The 18,321-nt window shown below is 39.8% G+C and overlaps 2 protein-coding genes across 6 annotated transcripts; both read left to right on the forward strand.

The window, feature by feature from the left end:
- The first annotated feature begins 235 nt into the window (after positions 1 to 235).
- On the forward strand, positions 236 to 15,448 carry gprs. Of its 5 annotated transcripts, none has more exons than XM_065482036.1 (9): positions 236 to 569; positions 7,418 to 7,625; positions 8,409 to 8,544; positions 9,541 to 9,579; positions 11,246 to 11,357; positions 12,660 to 12,817; positions 12,942 to 13,073; positions 13,127 to 13,309; positions 13,735 to 15,446. In XM_065482036.1, the coding sequence occupies exons 2-9, from the start codon at positions 7,429 to 7,431 to the stop codon at positions 13,993 to 13,995; spliced, it is 1,218 nt and encodes a 405-aa protein (XP_065338108.1). In that variant the 5' UTR covers positions 236 to 569; positions 7,418 to 7,428; the 3' UTR covers positions 13,996 to 15,446. The 5 variants fall into 5 exon arrangements, with proteins under 5 accessions (XP_065338108.1, XP_065338103.1, XP_065338105.1 ...); XM_065482031.1 differs by lacking the exon at positions 236 to 569 and adding an exon at positions 2,089 to 2,434 and having other exon boundaries at positions 13,735 to 15,448; XM_065482033.1 differs by lacking the exon at positions 236 to 569 and adding an exon at positions 2,089 to 2,434 and having other exon boundaries at positions 13,739 to 13,926.
- Positions 15,449 to 15,861: 413 nt separating this feature from the next.
- On the forward strand, positions 15,862 to 18,062 carry LOC135938415 (zinc finger protein OZF-like). Its single transcript, XM_065482037.1, has 4 exons — positions 15,862 to 16,001; positions 16,334 to 16,932; positions 16,990 to 17,254; positions 17,313 to 18,062. Exons 2-4 carry the CDS (start codon positions 16,343 to 16,345, stop codon positions 17,748 to 17,750), a joined length of 1,293 nt encoding a protein of 430 aa, XP_065338109.1. The 5' UTR covers positions 15,862 to 16,001; positions 16,334 to 16,342; the 3' UTR covers positions 17,751 to 18,062.
- Positions 18,063 to 18,321: the final 259 nt, after the last annotated feature.

Genomic DNA, 18,321 nt, shown 5'->3' on the forward strand with positions numbered 1-18,321 from the left:
CGGGAGAGCCCACTTCCGCAATTCAAATTGCAGGATGATCTCCTGACATAAATTTCCTTGTTTAGCAACTAATCTCAATTTCTCAAGACAGCCTTGAGCTCATTGCATTGTGTCCATGGTAAAAACTGCTACTGCGCCATGTCCCATATTCGTTGTGCTCTGAATAGGCATCTGCGACCACAGTGACAGCGGATGCTGTTGGTGCATCAGGCATCACCCCTTTCGCGCCGAGAGTAAACTTTACCGCACGACACTGGTGCCGAGCAAAAAGCCTACCTGGTCGTACCCATCTGCTCTGTTGGCTGGCTGGTGAGCGGGCAAGGGAGAGAGAGAGAGAAAGAGGATCGCGCTTGCTCAGTTGCAGTGCGTAATTCGTGCCTGGGGCTGAGGTTTAGGCGGCCGATACACACCGGAAATATCTTGCAAATTGGATTGCGCGGTCAAGATGGGACTGTCGGCCGTTCGGCAGGTGGCCTCGTGCGGGTAGCACGCGCGTAGGACGCATCGGCGGCCAACGGCCCGGCCGACGAGAGGCCACACTCCGCTCTCACTGCGTTTAATTTGAAGGGGTGAGTATAGTAGGACAACAATAATAACCTGTTGAAGAGGCGCCACTGATGTAGCCGCGCGATCAATAAGCGAGCAGCGGCGAATTTTCTTTCCCTTCTGCACTCTCACGTACGCGTGCTGACGCGATATGGTAACGCAATTTGCGGTCCTAAAAGCCCGAAATAAGTTTGCATGAATTAAACAGCCCGCAGGCTGCCTCCCCGTGTGCCGCGCCGCAGCTCAATGGGCATGCAAAAGCGGGGTGCATGTGCCACCCCCTGCTGACCGCCCTTAGGCCGGAACTTGGCCAATCAAAGAGAACGGGTGCCTGTTTTCTCTATCGTGCATGCGTTCGCCGTCAACTTTTTATTTGCCTGCCTTGCGTGCATTATGTATTTTTCCGGAAAATAACGGCTGCGTTCTAGATCTCGTAGTTAGCCAGTCAGTCAGCAGTCGCAACGCAGAGTGAGCAATGGGCAGCAGCAGCCAAATCAATAAAATCCGTTTCCCGCGCGCTACTCCAGTTGCACATCCCGCGCAGAAAAATGATGGAACCATCTCGCTGGCATCCTGACTGGATAAAAGTAGTACAACGGAGTATATTATGTCAGATGAAATATTTATCAATTCTTCTGCTGAATTCAATTGTTAAATGAATGAAATTAAAAATACTCATAATCATTTGAAAAAAGTAAATTATCTCTTTGTAGCTTGGAGCAGTAGCAAAGAAAACTACTTTTTTAATTTTCAATTTTTTCGTTCCAAGAAAATGCCTAAATTAAAATGCCACTATACTACATTTAAGATTTCAGGAGTGGAACTGTTCTTTAATATTAGAATCAGGAGATGGTTTAGAAAATCAAAAAATTAATGGAGTTACTCGATGGTTTTCTTCCGTCGTAAATGTCAAACAAAATTTGATTTCTAAGATTGTGTAAACTCAACTTTACTTTGATTTTTTTAACAAATTTAATGTTTATAAATAATAAACAAATTTATGCACTACTTAAAAATTAATTACTTTTATTCATTTATTACTTCTGGATCTCAACTCAACACTGGATTGTTCCACTGCCTGGAAAATCAATTTAAATACACCCTTTCCATTTACTTTGGAATCAACATACCCACTTAATATATTAATAAAATTGCTATGTATAATTTTGTGTCACGCGGTGGTTGTTGATCTCACGGTTAATAGAAGATAGAATAGCATTTTTGGTTACAAAATAAAATTCGTGATTAAAATTCAGACAAGTCACGAATTACATTTTATACTTAATATATCCAACAATCACAAGCGGACCGAGCTTCGCGTTTATTTCTGGACTGACGTGATTTCAAGAGGAAAATTCAACTGAATTAGCTATGCTCTGTCATCAATATAAATCGTCTCCAATCTTGGCTGACTCGTCCCAGAGATGCTCTCCATTCCCGCAGATTCAATTTAGCAAGTTTTAATCTGGGTGAGTGCGGTGACGAGAGAAGACTGTGGATAATTGGGCCGCGCGCGTGCGTTTGGCGGGCAAGAAGGGAAATTGTATCTCGGCGTGCATGGGCCTTCCTCACGGCATGTGGCATGCTCGGGGCCGATTGGCGCTGGTTGGTCGGGCGGCGGAGGCGGTCGGGTGGTGCGCGCCCTCCGCTCTTTCGGGCCAAGCGGGTGCCAAGTGGCGCAGCCAGCGGCAGTCGGTGCGCCGAGAGGGTTGCGAACGGCCTCGCGTCCCGCCACCCGCAGCCGGGCCGTCCCACGCTCCTCCTTTCACGCCCTCGTCAGGGGCCCCTGAGGACCGCCGCGTGCTCGACATGGAGAATGCGTTCAAACTTCCCGAGCCGTGGGAAATCGCCATGGAAGCTGGTGAAATCCCCATGGGCCGCAAAGGAAGTGAGTGCTGAAAATTAATTAATCGCACCCGCCGCTCGTTTGGGCCTAAAGCCTGGCTGTCTCGCTCAATCAGTCCGCGCTGATTAATTGATATTAATGTTACTTTGCAAGTCGTTATGAAATCTTTTAGCTGTTGATTTTCTTTACGGCTATTCCAGTTTTTCTTTTAAAAGATTTATTATTACTTGTTAGTGGTTTTTGGCATTTTTCTTATTATACAGCAAGTTTTGGATGATGTTTTGTCATTTAAAATCTGACTATTTCTGTGTCTCTGGTTTCAACGGGTTCCAGTAGAAAATATAGTTTAATTATGCAGTACCAGTTTCCAAATTAGTATCAAGATTTTATTCAAAACAGTATTTCAGTTGTTATTTTTTTTATTAAATCCCAGCTTATTTTTCTTTGCTAAAAAATAAAAAAATACCTGAAATGAAATGAGAAAATTTTGTATATGGTTCCTAAAATACTCGAACTTAACTTAGATTTTTTACAATCCTGACTGGCACATACATTAAAGAATTATCTTTTCCGTCGTGTCTAATCTTTTAATGGAATTTTGCATTTTTATTTAAAAAAAATCAATCAATTTTATACTCTTCTTAATCCTCTATTTTGTCATTTAGGATCAAGAGGGATTAAAACATTTTATTTGCTATAATTTTGGTACAAATTGCCTATTGGCTTTAAAATCCTCTCCACAACAAATCATCTTAATTAATTTTGAAATAAAGAGCAAGTGAGCTTGCACATTACAAATTTGAAAGGTTTCATATCTGATATTTTTTACCTCTAGCTTGATCTTCCAATTTTCCCAGCAGTAGCCAACTGGTATCGAATGGCAAGCGGAGATTATACACATTGTAATTGCAAAATCGATGCAGCCGCTCTCTTCCTCCTCTCTTTTTTGTCAGCAGCAGCAATTGGGTCAGGTTAGAAGCGTTCTCTTGGTGAAAATAGACATAAAATGCAACGACCACGCAGCACGCTCTTCTCGCGTCGAGCTTTCTGAGCTCAGCACGCCACAGATGTGTCAATGCGATAGGTAACTTCTTGGAAAGGCTTTTCTTTCCCTTCAAGATTTCTTGATCGCCGACAACTGTGTGCAGAATTTCCTTGTTTGCCCATCTTTCTCTTATTACTTCAGAAAAGTCACAGACGTGGTGATATTTCATTTTGACGGAGGGAAAAACAATTTCCGCCTCAACTCGCGTTCTTTTGGAATAGCTGGTCGTCAACCTTAGCCAATTCGATCGGAATCTAGAGAAAAGTATGTATTACACCAGAAAAAGCTGAGAGAGTGAAAAACCCTAAAAACTTCCTTTTTACTTGTAAATTAATTTGATGTTTTGATCGTAAGGTAAACCTCAACGACATTGAATTTTTAAGTTGGGCTGCTTTTAAATTTTATGTTTTGACGTATTCCAAAATCTCGTCTGTAAATATTTCAGATTAATATTAAATATTTCTATTGAATTGAATTGAATTGAAATACGCAACCCTGAATGATATCTCATGAAGCACACGGAAAACGTCTGCGTTGCTTAATCAAAATTTAATGCGTCTGTTCGGAGAATTGGAAAGGAATTATATATAGAGAGATACGCAGTTTTATTTCGTCGGAAAGACGGGCACTGCTCCTTTATTTTATTTAATAATCAGATAATCAGCGGAAAGAAAGGAGCAGCCAAGCGTCTCCGAGTTGCTTTCATCTCCGTTCATTTGCTCGGCTCCAGCACGAACAGCTGCGCCCTGACTTTTTTGCTCGATCCGAACTTTTGATTGGAAATTTCTGCCTTGTTTTTCTCACGACGTTGTAAATAATACGCTCTCGTTAACAAAGAACAACACACTGGTGCTCTCTCTCCCGCCGCGCGCATCAAGGCTGTTCAATAACTTTTGTCGTCGCACTCTTGGCTGCTTATTAAAGTTCGCCGCTTTTAATTACTTGGGCTGCACGGCTTACGTTGCCGCCGCTGGCATGACTGATAGATAATATTCTCTGCGCGCTTCATAATCTCTTTTGCTAATGCGACTCTAAATCGATGCGGCGTGTAAGTTGTGACTAAATCGAGACGACCGCCCTTTGTAATAATAAGGCACCGTGCACGCCGCTTTCAATCACTGCTCCTTTGACGTACGGTGCTCTCTAATGGTGCAGCTATTTTTCCATCTTGCGTAAGGCGCACTCACGTGTTCTTAACGAGCAAAAAAAAAGACCTACGCACATTCTTAAATATTTACTTACATTCTTGGAAATTTTTGTTTCATAATAAATACATACATATATCGAGTAAGTTATATCCATATGTGAACCTTTACAAAAAATTTAAAATTTAAACCTAAATTATTATCCGCTGATAGAACTATTTATTATATGAAAAATTGTGTATATTTATAATGGGGATGTAGAACTTTGCATATTGAATTTAATTTTCTTCATTTTTTTTATTAAACTTGCCCTCAATCTGATCTTTAACGTGGTTGAAAAATTAACTTATGTAAATTTTAAGGATAGTTTGTATAAGGATAATGTCTGAAATCGTGTCACAAAGAGAGCCTGATTTTATTTAGGAAAAATAATTTTCCTCTTTTTGACGCCATCTTCCTTGTGCAAATTGACCGCAAATACGTTGCAAAAAAACAAATTTTCAAATTTATAATAGCGTAATTTTCAACAATAACTAAAATAATCGAAAGAATTTTATAAATCACAAAATCACCTAAAAATCCAGTATGCCCTATTACTGTTCTGTTGTGGTTGTGAAAACGTAAACCCACAGATTAATACTTAATGGTCTCTAATTTGATGATATTTGTGTTTTCCGTTCCTGGAAATTAACACCCACAGTGTTGCGTTGTCCTATTTGGCATACAAGGTGGGTGGACGCTGAAACTAAAGGGAATAATTGCTGCGTGAACAAAAATCCAATTTGGTGGGTGTATCGTCGAGTTTCTTTTCCTTTTGACACACAGCTGCGGAGCTCCAATTTCGGTGAAGTAACACAATCAGAGTGAGCCGACGTCTGCCTCAAATTGAACCGTTTGAAAGCGCACACACCGAGTCGCAATTTGCTCTCAATTGCCTCTCTGCAAAATTTGATTTGCCTTTGCTGGCGACACGCGTCGAATAAAATGCGTGGAAAACGCACAACCTTTTTCACTTTCCCGGGGAGTTTTTATTTATTTCTTAACGGAAATGGAATTCGCCTTTCATGCCACCCTTCGTACGGAACGTGCAGGCAAATTGCAAATCTGCAGCTGAGTGACAGAGCTCTTTGAAGTTATTTAACTCATTATTTAATTCTCACACACTGCTCTGTGTTCAACGCAATGGAGAGCATCCACTGCTTTTCCCGAGCGTTACTACCTTCAATTTCTGGAAATTTAGTCACACGAAATAATTTCTTCACATTTAGTTAACTAAAAACTTCCAGCAGAAAGGAAACTCAGCATGATGAGCGATGCAAAACAGGATCTTGTTCATCAAATTGTTATTTTTTAGCTTTTAGAAAATTCTTTTAAAGGTTTCCTGCATCTTAATTATGAAATAACGGGAAAAGAGGGTAAAAATAGTAAAATGGTTTTGATAAGAAATAAAAAGAGATATAATTAGAAGAGATCAGTTCAGTAAAGCAGAAAGAGCTGATTTATATTTAAAATATTTTCCTAAATTAGCTTCTTTTCATCCGGACGATACATCTGAGCAAATAAATTTTACAAATAACACAATGTGACGTTGAGGAAAATGTCACAATAAGCTCTGGGCCGACCTTATTTGGGAAGATTAATTAATTTTATAAAAATTAAGGCCGTTGAAGATTCGTTGCCAGCAAAGACCGCTGTCATTCACATCGTCCTGATAATTTATTCATAGAGTAGTCCTACTTTTCAAAGCTCGGCGGATATCAAATCACAGTGCACGGCACAGTTGTTCGCGTCAGTCGTCGGATTAGCATGGCAGAGCGCGATCGAAACAACTGGCCGCGCTATGCGACCAGCAGCAATTATGTGTTGTGCGGGTTGCGGGTTTGTCTCGGCTGCAGGCGCTTTGATTCACAGCCAACGCGCCGACCGCTTATGCTATGTTAGTCTGGGAGCATGCGGTGGAATGAATTCGCGCGGCTGCCTTTGCACACACGACAAGCCACCCAAAATAGTCGGTCGATCGGTGGCGTACGCAAGGTTGATCCGACTGAATGATATTTCTGACTCAGTTGGCAATTCAGAAGTCAAATGAGAGGGATTTTGTTTTGTTCGGATGAGGAAAACTTTGCCTCCACCAAAGATCTCCAGAATTACAGATTGAATGCTAAATTCTACAAATTCCGAGTGCATTGATTAAATCCTGTCCTTTGCAGGTTGTTAATTTTGATACGCGAAACATTTATTTTATTTCTTCTTTTGCTATAGTAGATGCGAATGAAGGCAGAAGCACACGAGGGTGTAATAATGATTCGGTTGAAATTGAATGCAGCTTCCTCAGTGCATAACGAGCAGTTTATTTTCCCGTATTTCAACAGAAATGTCCTGCTCACTGAATTTTAGCGCTACAGTTGAATGATCTGTTATCGATCTCGTATAACACGTTTTTTTCACTTCCTGACCATACGATCAAAATGGAAAAACTGCAACCTCCAAAGAAGACATATTCTCCATTTGATATATAATAGGCTGTAGTGTGGCGAGTGTTTAGAGTAGTGGTAAATTTTGCTACTATTTTATTCAGCGGGTTGTTCGCTAACACTACTAATTCCTAATTTATCTTAAAGTGATTTTCTTGATTTAAGTATTTGTATATTAGTTATGATAGTATGACTTTTAGAAAAATAAAAACAAATTGAAAATATTTTATAATTTTTATATCGTATGTTTTTCAAAACAACACTTGAAAATACAAAGCAAGTGTGTTTCTTACTTTTTGTGCCAAAAAAATGGCAAACCCTTTTCAGCATGCGTTAAATAAGTTGTTCTCCTCTGTTGCAGGCAGTGTCTCAATGCCCGACCAAAGCTTGACAATGGCGGAGGCGCTCAATGATGAGCCTGACCTTAGCACCTTCGAGAATAAGTCCGGTCTGGCGGAGGACATGAAGTTCCTCGCGTCCATGCCGGAGCTGTGCGATGTCACCTTTCTGGTCGGCGACACGCGCGAGCCGGTTTGCGCTGTTAAGGCGGTTCTGGCCGCAAGAAGCAGGTTTGAAATCAGCTCATTTTTTCAGTAAAAATTTTCAGACAAACATGAAATATGCTGTTAAATATATGTCTCCTCCATTATCAATTCTGACACTTAGAGCGATTTTAAAAACTTCATCCGATCCAAGCAAATTTTTGGACAGTTTCCCAAACGCACACAAAATTCAGTTTTGTTTAAAAATAAAATTCTTTCAGATTATTTCCATTTCGGACAAAGTCCAGTTATTCGAACAATTTCTGATTCGTTTTAAGACTAATTCCAGATTATCCTTTCCGGACAAAGTACGCACTCCTATATACAAATAAAAAAATGCCAAAAAACAATAAAAGCCTTGTATTTTTTCTATCAGGATTTCAAATAGATTGCCAAGTGGCTTCCATATATTTTTTATATTTCCATATTTTGTTCTAACTTTAAGATCAAAGAAGAGCGGGACAAATGTGTGCTATTATATTGTATGGTTTTGCTTTAAATATCAGACAATTACAATCAATGAATGTTTTAAGAGGTATCATTCTTGGCAAAAAAAAATATTCAAAATGAATTGTTTATTAGTTTGCAAAAAACCCTTTCATGGAATATATCAGTGTTTCTCGGAAATAAAGAGGAGAATTTTTAGACGAAACTGTGCTTACGTTCTCGAAACTAATTACCAAGCGCTCTTTGAGCTGAAAACTGAAAATAACACGCGCGAAATATCGTGTTTACACTGACAGAGCTTGTGTTTGTCGAACTCATCACGGACTAATTGGATATTGATCACGTTGGAAATTTTACCCGCAGGGTCTTTCACAAGATGCTATATCAGGCTCCGAGTCCTCAGCGTAAAAAGGAGCCGCCGCCGCGTGAAAACAAGCTGCGTTTGTTTTTGAAGAGGAGCAGCGAACCGCTGCTGAATCTGCAGAACGCCGCGCAGCAGGTACGGGCCAGACTCAAATATTTACCATGCACACTTTTTGTGGGTGTGGTGAGACGGATTTCAGGGCACGTAGAGATCTCTGCTTTCAAATGCTTAATTAGCTGACTGAGAAGGAAGAACACGACCGTCAAAAGTTTTTGCACCAGTGATTTTCTCCATCGCTCATTTGGAAAGCAAACAGAGATTATGATCTTCATTTTTTTTAATCGATGCACCACATCCTTAACAAACATTGTAAATAATCAAGAAACACTATTTCATTTTTAAATTGAGGTGGTTGAGGGGTTGCACTATCGCATGAGGAAAAGATCGGATCTCCAGGTGTCAAAGTCAAGCGGTGTGTATGGACCAAAACAGTGATATAGTCAAACGTTCAATGTTCCAGTTTTGCATTTGATGACTCTCTTTCCATGTGCCGCACCGACTCGTGTTCGTCGGGTTTACCAAACCCAGCCGAGTGTTTCCCTGTTGTATGTAAATTTCGCCGTGAGCGCCGCTTGAGCCCTGTGAGCCTCGGTCTAGTTAGCGGCTGTACGAGTTAAAACAGTTCAGGCAAATTGAAGTGGCTCTCCGACTGCTCGCTGTCAGCAGCTTTGTGCCTTTCCACGTTCTCTTTGATGCCAAACACAAAATTTTGCCTTGCATATGTTTTCCCATGCACAAACAGGAAATTCTTCAGATAACTTTCTGTACAGTACAATCCGAGGTCGTGTGCTATCTTGTTTTTAAAATTTGTGTTATTATTTTTACCAAAAGAATTTTTTCTATCGGCCTTGATTTGTTTACGAATTAAAAATTGGTCGAGAGTGCATTTTTTTATTTTCCTTCTTTGTTCAAATGATCTTTGGAGAGAAAAGAAACGCCTCTACGCAACGTCAGTATCCCAATCCCTACACAGGTGCCACACACTCACACAAGTACACAAGCAAACATTATGTACCAGACCTTTTTACCCTTTTAACGTTGGCCGTGTTTTTGTGCCCTTTTGATGTGCAGCGAGCTGGATTCACGCAGCAACTGACCCCCATTCACGAGGTAATTCACATGAATCTCGGCTGAAAAACTCGCTCGGCTCTCTTTCTCTCTTCCTCTCTCTCTCTCTCTCTCTCTCTCTCTCTCTCTCTCTCTCTCTCTCTCTCTCTCTCTCTCTCTCTCTCTCTCTCTCTCTCTCTCTCTCTCTCTCTCTCTCTCTCTCTCTCTATCTGCTCTCTTTACCATCGACAAATTCGAGAATGAAAGCACCCGCCAAACTATGTACTAATTTTACTTTCTCTACTGAAATGCTCTTTGTGCTCCTCTGATCTCCACACCACTCCTCGATCCTCTTCCGACGAGAGCAGCTAGCCCGACTGTGTTTTGCACGACCTTTGTGTGTTGTGTCACCGCCCGCGTGTCTTTGGATGCTCGCTAGCTGTGTGTGTGTGTGTGCGTGTATTTTGCAAACACATATCTCCCGCCGTGATTATAAATGCCAGCGGGAGGCTTTCCGACCCACTTCGTTAGTAAAACAGGATGCTCTACATTGTCGACTGATAATTGTCCACGCTGGCATACGGGTAATTTCATTTCTAGGCTAGCTGACAGAAGTTTCGCTCCCTCCACTTGGTGCACGGCACGCAGCTTGCAACAAATTATTTTAAAATTATGAACGTCCATACGTCATGTAATGTAGTCAGAGCAAATAAAGTTAACTTGATAAAGCTGGAAATAAAAATCAAAGAGAGGGTGAGTGATATTTGAGGGAAGGAGAATTGAACGATTGTGCTGAACCACGGGATAAGAGATCATTTCTCTCTTTTGGTGGATTGCAAGAAGCAATTTTCGCAGATGGAAAGGTATTGAAGTCTATGGATATCTCGTCGTATACGATTCTGATTGGTTGCAGAAACCAGCCATTCTCCCATTTGCCCGTTTCGCGACAAGAGCCGAGCATTTTGCAAACCACGCATATGCAACCTGGACAGTTGCAATGCTGCACAGGTTGCCTATCGCATTTTAAATTTTAATAATTCCATTATTTGTGTTTGAAAAGCATTGTTGCCGATTGGAATGGTGATTGATTAGTTAATAATCTTTCCTCTCGTTCTTGCGCTTCACTTATTTTCTATTTCCGAAGTTTGTATGTCTGTTCTGCTTGTCAGTTGCTGTGCTCTCTGGAAATTTGACGGCTGCTGCTGTTAGGATATAGGATTTCTCTAAAACTCCATCTTAATATCAAACAGGACGCTGACTTAAATTGCATGAAAAATGAGGCTGTGGAACGAGTTGTTGTCAGCTCGCTTCACTTGTAGTTGTTGACATTAATTAAAAATTATATACACTGTACTGAATTCAAGTAGTTAGTAACTTCACGAGTAGTTGTGCATATTATAATTCCCAGCTAGGTTTATTAGTTAGACAGTTTGCACTCTCGCTTGAAAAGTTTGCAGTTCACTTCTCTTATACTCAAGGGAAATTTCAATTCCAGCACAACACTCAACAGCACCTTTTAGTTTGTCTTTAGCAGGAGAAATTGCAAGAACGTCGGCGTGCTCGCTCGTGCTTGAGAAGTTTTCAGCGCAGCGAGACGAGCGAGACACGCGCGACTTGCCTTGCCTCTTTCCCGCAGAGATTTCGTTTTTCATTTGAATACCTCTCTGCTCGTCTTGGGCCTTGATGAGAACTCTCAACTCACCGCGCTCGTTTCGCGGTTTATTTGCAGAGCAACCAACATCAGACGCTGATAATCGAGGAGTTCGAGCCCGACGTGTTCCGCCAGCTGATCGAGTACATCCACACCGGCTGCGTCACCCTGCAGCCGCGCACCTTGCTCGGTGAGTGCGCACTCTAATTACACGTGAGCGTATTAACTAGATTTCGCACCCCCCGAAATTGTGCCACGCGTGAAAGCGGCCAAGCGTAATTACGTTTGCTCTCGGCACGGCCGAGAAATGTGTTAGCTAAATCGAAAATTGAGTTAATTCGCCTCCGCACGCCAAGTCTGACGGCGATTTACTTTCGCTCTCTTGCTCCTGCATCCTCTCTGCCGTGTGCGTACGTGTGTTTGCTGTTGCGCCGACAGACGACGCGACAACGACTTTCGGCGAGAATTGCATTTACTCAGACTTGATTCACACTTCCTCAAGAGGAAATTGCCAAACGTTTTGATCAATAATCAGTGCACGCGCCAAATCTGTACGACGCATTTAAGTTAATCACCGGCAAGGGACACCAGATCATACATGAGATAATATTGAACCTTAGGACGAAATTAATTACTCTTGCCCATTTTTCCAGTGACTTTAATATTAGTTACATAGCTGTGGAAAATGTTAATATTAGTTTGACATGATTTATTTTTCGTTTTTTATCGAGCTTGACAATGGGTCGTTAAAAATGATTTTAACAATAAATATATAGTACATAAAGAAGTTATTATCTGTGGAAGTCAAGGAACGAGGCCTCACAAAAAGGGGTGGTTGATGGGGTGGTGAAGTATAAATAAAGCGCATTGCAAAAGAAACAGGGCGTGGATACATTTAAGCCTAGTTTAATTCTTTGATGAATAATTTTAGTTTTCTTCGATCGACCCATGGGCGGGACAGGAAGCTCATGACTGAAACTAGGAGAGCAGGAAATTTCTGTAGAAATACACACAGGAAAATAAACAGCTCGCTTTACCCTGAAGGAGCTAACTATACTGCATTTAATTTCAAATCGAATCAAACATAATAGGTTGTTGTCAGATACCAACAAAAGAAAAAAAATTATCGAGGGATAATAATAAAGCAGAAATTAAATGCAGCTACTTCGGTGTTTAGCGGACTTTTTACACATTGTGTCATTTCAAAATTCAATGTCATCAACTGAAAATAGAATATCGATCATCATCAACAGAGTCAAATTAGATGTAGAAACTGGCAAAAGAGTCTTAAAACATTTTTTCCTTTTCGCTTTTTGCCTTCGTTTTTCCACGTTTATTGGTTTCCCAGAGTAAATTGAAATTTTAAATACCAAGTATATGAAGTATAAGGAATAATCGAACTCATAGTGGATGTAAATTTTTCCTTTATTTCAGAAAAAGCAGCAAAAAGTATCATTCGGCTGACGATAATAGCAATGTTAACTGTTCGCAGGAGTGATGAACGCTGCTGATTATTATGGATTGGATGAGCTGCGCCGTGCGTGCGCTGGCTTCGTTCAGTGCTGCATCAATGTGGACACCGTGTGTGCTTTATTGGCTTCGGCGGAGAGATACATCCAGTACAAGTGTACAAAGTCGTTGGTCCAAAAGGTGCCTCTCGACAAGCTGCATGCTATTGATTTTTGCTCAAGAGTGATAAATTTTGAAGCGTTCTCAGCCGCCTTCGCTATATCTACGAGAAAATAATATGAATCGCGCACATTTCAAATTACAGGTTTTGGAGTTCGTGGACGAGCATGGCAATGAGGTTTTGAATCTGGGTTCCTTTACTCTTCTTCCTCAGCACGTCGTGCGTCTAATTTTGGCCAGGGAAGAACTGCGAGCAGACGAGTTCACTAAATTCCAGGTAAATAAAAAAAAACACCGCCAAAACTCTAAATGAAACATTTTTGGTTAAAGGCTGCTCTAATGTGGGGCAAAAAGTACTGCGACTCGAATCCAAACACCCAGCTCAAAGACGTGATTGGAAACTTCCTCGAATACATTCAGTTCCACAAAATACCCGCCAACGTTTTAATGAGGGAGGTGCACCCGCTCGGCCTGGTGCCCTACTCTATCATTATGAACGCTCTGGCATACCAGGTGACCGAAGAGTTTAGACAGTATAGTGCATGAGATATGCCTCCAAAATCACAAAAAACAGTTTAGTATTAAGACAAACTCGTCTAACTATTCGTTCTTCCACTTCCATAAATGAAAATGTCAGATATAATTTAACTTTCAAACTTCAGCATGAATTCTAAAATTTAGTTTCTTTAATTTTCATGTCATCTCTATGGCAGTTAATTTTTTAATTTTGCCATCAAAGTACAATAAAAAGTTGTAAACGCTTTCTTATTGAGAATAATGACCATTCAACACTTTGCTATCAGAAATAATTTCTCTTTTCAAATCCTGGGTTAAATTTTGATTTTTCTGCATTTCTCATCTATCACTAAATCTTTTGACAACATATAAATCCACGCCCCGTATGAAAAGAGGACTGTAGCGCATATCTTTTTGTACAGGCAGACCCAACAAGTGTCGACCCCATTAAGCTCTCCCCTAATCGAGTAAGGCGATCAAGCCAGGGCCGCTCGATGTCGGTGCAGAGTTCGCTCGATCCGTACGGTTCCAACACGACCCTGAGTTCGAGCGGCTCCAGCGAACTCGACAGCGGCCGCATCAGTTCCGAAGGAGCCGGAGCGGGCGCTGGGGCTGGCGGGGGCAGCAGCGGGGGCGGCGGCGGGGGTAGTAGTGGAGGCAAGCACTCGGGGGCAAGCAACTAGAGGTGACGAAATTCGTTTTCCGTTTATAACGCCAGAGTATTAGTAAGAAAAAGGCTGACCGTTAGCGCCGACTGTTTTTGAACGAAACGTTCTAAATTTTTGGCAAACGCTGCGATGGGTCCGGCGGGTCCGTCATTGTTTTTACTGGAGTTTTATTGTTAAATGATTACTCGTCAATATAAAAAACTTCTTTTCGTTCAGATTAAAAAAAGATTCGCCAGAGTTAAGCTAAAATTCAAATGGGAATTGCTGGAATTCCTGATGGTTTTTAACGTTTTGATCAAAAGCATCGTGGACCAAATATGGATGGAAATCGTGTTCAAAAACTAATTTCGTGAAAAAAAATCGAATTTTACGTTTCTTATTAGATTTAAAATGCAATTTAATATCTCTGTTTTGATGTGCAAGCTTTTTACTCGAATGTGTTCGAACAGCCTTTTTTCAAGAGTGCAAAATTTCATATGTGTGTACTTAAATCATATCAGACAAACATCGTCAATTTTTGTGTACGCGTTGCAGGCGATGAATTTATGTGTTATTATTATTCGCCACATCAGTTTTTGGTTCATTTTGTACATGTGAGCTAGATAATCATGACAGAAGTAGGTGTCTTATGATAAAACCACATAAAAACGCGTCTCACCTCTCGGAGCTGGAAAGAATGTTGATTTATCAACGTGAAGCACATATTTTGATGTCGCTGCGTACGTTTCGTGCAAACATTTGTGGTACACACGGCTGTAGTTGTGAAGATATTATATACAGCTGGATTTTTGTAAAAAGAAAATGAAAGCAATGGTTGTAATGATTGCTGCTGGTTTTAAGAAATCGACGTAGTTGCTTGCCTCTCGCGGCCGTTCTCCTTTACCCGTGATTCTCGATGACGTTCCCTTACGTCTTGCTGCCCGAAAATTCGGAAAATTCAAACTCAACTCACTCTAATGTCCATATATTTATTCTGAAATAATCATGTCTGCCATGCAGTTTTAAGAAGCAAAATATGTTTAAAACGACTGTTCGTATTATGCTTAACTATATTAGCATTATAGAGAGGAGATATATTTCAAATTTTAACAGTAAACGAGGAAACCTTGGAATTGGCTTAATATGTGTGATAAACAAGCAAATTGTGTACTTCTCGGTTAGACTGCAATTTTTCCATTGTAACAAAAATACCTTTTTAATAATATAGTCTTATTATTACAATCTTTTTCTACTCTTCTTTGGGTGATGCATATTTATGGAGCGTGTATATTAGTTTATTTAAACCACTACCATTTCGCAACTACTATACAAAACTAACAGCCAATGCATTTACTCACAGTGTTAAATGTTCAAAAAAATACTATTTATTGTAAAAAAAAAATAAAATTTCATAAAAAGATATGAAATGGATATGAAAAGATATATGTGTGAAAATCCGGTGAAACACTAATAAAATACACAGCCAAAATTGAAATCTTGAAGTTCTCATTATTCCAAATACATAAAGTATAGCTTATTATATTGATTTCATCCCTGAATATCATTTAATAAAGTCGGCGGGGTCATTCTCCCTAATATTTAGGAATTTAGGGTATGCGTATGTATGTCTCTTTTGAGGCTTGTAGAAAAATAATATAAATATACAAATTACTTCATCTCCATATAAATTAAAAGTGCTCTTCAATATTTACGCCCCTTGAGAGAATGAATGAATAATCGAGGGTGCAAGAGAAAAAGGTTAAGAATTTAATCTACCGAGTCTATCATGCATATTGCCTTGAGTGCTGTCTACTCAGGTTCGCGCCACTCACTTTCATATTGGCTCGCGTTTGCGCAGCTCGTGTCTCGGGGTGGGCATGGGCACTGCATCTCTGACGACAGGCCACGACAGGCAGAGATGAGCAGTGTGTAAACAACAATAAAGCTTTAATTTTTTAATTCATCATAATTAAAAAAGATACATTTTGGATAATACGAGTTTCCAATCCAGCTATATGTATACCAATAAGAGTAACACATAGGTAATTATTATCATATTGAATTTTTGTATTTTTAGAGCTAGCTAGAGCTTCCTAATATTATTTTTTGTATAGAGATTAAATTTACAAAATTCCCTTCAGGGCCAAGCCCGATCTGTTTTGTACAGATCCCCAACCCCTTCAGGGCCAGACTCCTTGATCTCTTTCCCACACCTACCCCTTCAATTTTTGGCCTGAGGAGCGCGTGTGCGATATTATTTTTTCTATAATTATTCACAATTTACAAATATATACCTTTAAATTAAACTCCACAGCGTGTTTCCTTTTTCCTTTTATAGTTTAGAGATGAAATAATTTACTTTGATTTTTTATAGAGAAACATTATGGAGACCGATTTCCTTGACACGCTGTGTCGGATCTGTTGTTGCCCCCTCACGGACGTTGCGTGTTTTAACATTTTCGACTCGGAAAATGTTGAGTTTCAAATAAGAGGATGTCTGCCAATATTAGTCTACCAGGGAGACGGACTTCCACAGTCTATATGCGAAAACTGTGTGAAGTCGCTCAAAGCATTTACACACTTCCGCAAGACCAGTTTGAAAAATGACAAACTCTTGAAAGAGCTGAAGCACAAAATCGGACCAGACAGCGGCGCAACTCAAGATGCGCACACTATATATTTAGGTTTAGTAGAAAACCGAGCAATTACTGAAAATGATCCAGCAGAAGTAGATGATTTTGAAGAGGCGTCGTGTGATGAATCGAAAAATTTTCAATTGGATGAAGACACCTGCAATGATTCTGTTCTGACCAACACAACCCTGCTAGCCGATAGAGTGAACGCCGTTGCGATTTCCCGAAAAGAATTAGAGGGGACTAATAGAATTATTTGTGACATATGTGGCAAAAGTTACCAGATAAAGAAAAAACTCGAGAATCACGTGTTAACTCATATGATTATAAAAATATTTCGGTAAGATTGAGAAACACCAGTTTTTCTTCTCAAAACATTATTATTGCTCTTTTATAGGTGTGAAAAATGCAGAAAATGTTTTGCTACAAAAGCATGCTTGAAAACCCATGAGAAAAGGCACGATGAATCTTGGAGACATGTATGCAACGAATGCCACAAGGGATTTGTGGATAAAACTTCCTTTAATTATCACGTCCGTAGCAAGCACACTAAGTTGAAGCCTTTCAAATGTGATAAGTGCAGCAAATCCTTTTTCAAAAACCAAGATTTGAAAATACACGTCAGACGAAATCATAGCGCCCGACCTGAGAATTTTGCCAAGGTTGGATCACTTGATTAATTTCTAATTCCAAATATTGATCAATAATTAAAATCAATAGGTCTGCCCTGTCTGCAATAAAACGTATCGCGACTCTGAAGCCCTTCGATTGCACGCGAAAACTCACATTTCGCTAGAGCAGCGCCGAAAATACAAGTGCAACACCTGCCCATCTTCTTTCGCTTGCTCGTCTGCCCTGAAGAAGCACAAGCTAGTACACACTGGAGAAATGCCATTTGAGTGCACCATCTGCGGCCACAAGACACGAACCAAAAAAGGCATGGACGTGCATTTAATCATTCATTCTGGAGTGAAGAACTTCATGTGTGAAGTTTGTGGAAAGTCCTTTGCTTTTGAAAATACACTAAAATTTCACGCGCGAACTCACACTGGAGAGAAACCTTTTTTGTGTAATTTATGCGGAAAAGGTTATGCACAGTCATCTTCCTATAAAAAGCATGTTAAGAGCTGTGGGAAGAAGAAGAAAGATCAACCGTGATAGCATTCTGTAATGTATTTTATTATCATTAATTTGCGACTGATGGTTTAACACTGACTCAAAATAAATCATGTATCATATATAATGGAAAAAATAATATTCTATAAAATAAGAAATTTAAAAGACTAATAAAATCAACTCTTTTATTTTTAGTAATGAAGAAAAAATTATTTTAATCTCAAGTATCAGATCAGTGGAATGGTATCTTTCCTGGCGGTTTTATAACTTAAGTTTGCTAAATTTAGCAAACTTCATTCGCATTATTACAAATTTTCGCGCTGATTGTGAGCTGTCATTTACCTTGAAAAACTAAAAGCATTTGGCCACTTTGCATAACAAGGTTGATACAAGATGCTTTGGATTGAAGCTTTGTTTGAGCTTTTTATTTTTTGATTTGATTTAATTTAAACACCCTTAACAATTAAAATAGCTATTTTAAGACTTCAATTTTATAACTATTTTGCGTCGATTACATTATGTCTTCAAGCTTATTATAATATATTTAATAATAAAAATTTTGCATCGCTTAGATCAAATCTTAATATAACCTGATAAAGGCCTTATAAAATGG

Source organism: Cloeon dipterum, chromosome 3 (assembly GCF_949628265.1).
Source record: "Cloeon dipterum chromosome 3, ieCloDipt1.1, whole genome shotgun sequence".
In the NCBI taxonomy this organism is placed as follows: Eukaryota; Metazoa; Arthropoda; class Insecta; order Ephemeroptera; family Baetidae; genus Cloeon; species Cloeon dipterum.